The sequence below is a fragment of the Phalaenopsis equestris genome, unplaced genomic scaffold, assembly GCF_001263595.1.
Source record: "Phalaenopsis equestris unplaced genomic scaffold, ASM126359v1 Scaffold000002, whole genome shotgun sequence".
Lineage (NCBI taxonomy): Eukaryota > Viridiplantae > Streptophyta > Magnoliopsida > Asparagales > Orchidaceae > Phalaenopsis > Phalaenopsis equestris.
In genome coordinates, this window is record NW_018164444.1 from 39,396,290 (window position 1) to 39,399,408 (window position 3,119).

Genomic DNA, 3,119 nt, shown 5'->3' on the forward strand with positions numbered 1-3,119 from the left:
TAAAAGAAAGAAAATCAGCATTTTCTAATTTAATTTGATATCAATGATAATATATATATATATATATACACACACACACACACACACACACACAAACACACAACATCAACAACAACAACAAATAAGTCTTTATTTCACTAAGTGGGGCCAGCTGCATGAATCTTTTTTTTCTATTGTGTCCTATTGAGTGTCATATTTGCATTTAATTATAATAAATAAGATCATTTTTTATACAACATACCCAAGTTTTTTTAGGTCCACCTCTACATTTCCTAACAAGTCTAATGTAAAACATATACTCTCCTAACCGGATTATTAAATGGTCGACATTTAATTTGACCAAGTCATTTAAGATGATTTTCTTCAATCTTGTTTGTCGCTGGAGCCGCACTAACTCTTTCACATATATTTTTTTGCATTTTTGCCTCTAAGTGTACAACCAATCATCCACCTAACCTTTCCATCTCAGTAACACGTAACTTAGTTTTATTTTTCTCTTTTATAAGCCAACAATCTGCGCCATAAAGCATTGCAGGTCTCATCATCATCTTATAAAATCTTCCTTTCGAGTCTAAACGGTATTTTTTCTATCACACAGCAGGCCTGATGCATTCCTCTACTTCAACCATCCAACTTGAATTCTACTAATAACATCTCCATAAATATCACCATCATTTTGAACAAATAGTATACGGAGCGGCTTTCATTTCACTTGCAATGTCTATTAAACTATTTTTACTTTTAGGAAGATTCATACTTATCACTCAATTCATATATATTTACATATCTATGCTTGGACTTTAATATTTGCATATATACCACTTACCTCTGCATGAAAGGGTGTATTACACTTTTTAAGAGTTAAAATGCTGGTATTTTCTATGTGATATGAAATATTTTGATGTTGTAAATGTAAAAGCAAAGCTTTGGTGTCAGATATGTAAACACAAGAATTAGGTGGTATATATTGGTATGTATGTAAATTTCTCTTATTTTTTAATGTCTGATTACAACATATGGTATTACATAATAAAATAAATAACACAAATCAATGACTTTAATTTTGCGTTCAATTTATTTAGAGTTGCAATTCAATAAAAACAAAAAAAAAGTTGGTTCTTGTTTAAACAAATCAGTGGTGAAGTTGGTTCTTTTTCTAAACAAATAATGGGGGCGTTTGTAGATGTATAGATTCACCACACAATGTTTACTCAGGTTGACTCAACATCAAGACCTCAAACGAGCCGTCGTAGGTTTTAGAGAAGGATCTGGATTTTAAAGCACTTACATGCTTAAAAACAATTTCTAGGTGAGGAAAAACTTTCATATTTCTTTTAGTCTATTATATTCTATTTTGTAGATATTTTTTTATGCATTTTAATCATATTAACAGTTGGAGAAAATATTAAATCCGGTAAATCGAATGTACGGTCGACGGTATGGATTATACCATGCCTTCAAACACAAAGCATGGTGTGAATCACGCCATCATTCGCATGTCCGGATGAGAGACAATATTTTCTCCATCAGTTGGGGACAATGCACCACGCCTTCGAACACATGACGTGGTGCGAACCACACTAACATCCACACATCCAAAATAGGGATGTAATATTTTTTTTCTATGAGTTGGGGACGAGCCTTGCTCTTCAAAGTCAAATGAACTTGTGCAGTACTACAACCTCACATAATAAAGGGACCCAATTCTTAAGTATTTGCATATGTAACAGCTAAATTTTATTATTTACATTCATCCCATACAAAATTTCCATATCACATCAAAAAATCCACTAATTAAACTTTTACAAAAATGTAATACATCTTTTTAAATAACGAGGTATATATGCAAACAACTGAAATTTAGGTATTAGATGTGTAAATACATAAGAACTATGCGGCACACAAGTAAATCTTCCTAACAATTATAAAATTAGAGGAAAAAAATGAAAATAATTAGGATAATTAACATACATACCACAATTCTCATGCTTTTACATATCCAACACTTAAAACTTTGATATTTACATTTACACACTTCGGTATTAAAATCCTATGCCCTAAAAGTTTGTGATAGTGATATTCTTCATAAGTGCTATGCAAGTAAATATGTAAATATGAAAGTTGGTAGATATGCAAACATATACTAATTGCCTGGTATGTATGTAAATGTCCCTAATCTTTAACCACCAAAGGTCAACCACATAGCCGTTGTGATATATCATATCTCTCATCATAAAAAAATATTTGAAAAATAAGAAAATTTCAATCGCATACAAAAATGACAATAATCTGCAAAATACAATTATGAAAATAAAAGGAAAAAAAAAAAGGTCACAAACACATCCTAATTATTAGGAATTGTCACCAGCTAATTGTGATAATATTATAAATTCTATTCGGTCCATCAAAATTCTCTCCAACTGAAACAATCGTGTGCCGTTGACAATGTCACTGCCATGGATTTTTCTTAGTGCTTCCATCTCTTCTTGCACCAGACGATGTTTTTGAGGACTGCAAGGTGGCATCAAAGTAATAGAAAATAATTAGAATATGATTATATGATTCAGACAAAGTGCCAAAATAGTCCAAATTTTATAAAAATATCAAAATAATCCCTGATTATTTTAAAATTGAGTTCTTCGATGGGGACTATTTCAACCTTGATTTAAAATAGTCGGGGACTATTTTGACACTTTACTAGATTTGGATAGATCATTGGAAAAAAAAAATTACAGTAAAAGTTGTGTTATATTGGTCATACTAGTTTAGGCTTTTTGGTCTTCCGCTTTATCCTATTCTTCTCCGGCTTCAGCTTGTAGATTCGCACCATCCAGTGATGTGTTGTAAACACCTGTTTTCAGGAATTGTTTTTATGTAATACAAGACACTAGTAGAGCCCTTACATAAATATTTATCATCTAAACTTTGCTTTAGCATTTATACCACCCAAAATCTTTCTTATCACATCAAAAGTACCACCATTTTAACTTTTAAACAGTGTTACACTTTTTCATGAATAGGTAAGCTGGCATACATGTAAAAATTGAAGTTTAAATGCCAGATATGTAAATGCAAAAGAATTGAGTGTTATGTGTGCAAATTTTTCATATAAATATATA

At 31.1% G+C, this 3,119-nt stretch overlaps 1 protein-coding gene across 1 annotated transcript in view; it reads right to left on the reverse strand.

Annotated features, from left to right (window-relative positions):
- Positions 1-2,131: 2,131 nt before the first annotated feature.
- The window catches only part of LOC110022798 (dolichyl-diphosphooligosaccharide--protein glycosyltransferase subunit STT3A), a 27,339-nt gene continuing 26,351 nt past the window's right edge, over positions 2,132-3,119 (reverse strand). The window contains exons 22-23 of the mRNA XM_020721912.1: positions 2,762-2,851; positions 2,132-2,511 (exon numbers count right to left, since the gene is read on the reverse strand). Of these exons, the coding sequence (XP_020577571.1) occupies positions 2,449-2,511; positions 2,762-2,851 (153 nt within the window). The 3' untranslated portion in view covers positions 2,132-2,448. The remainder of the gene's footprint in view (positions 2,512-2,761; positions 2,852-3,119) is intronic.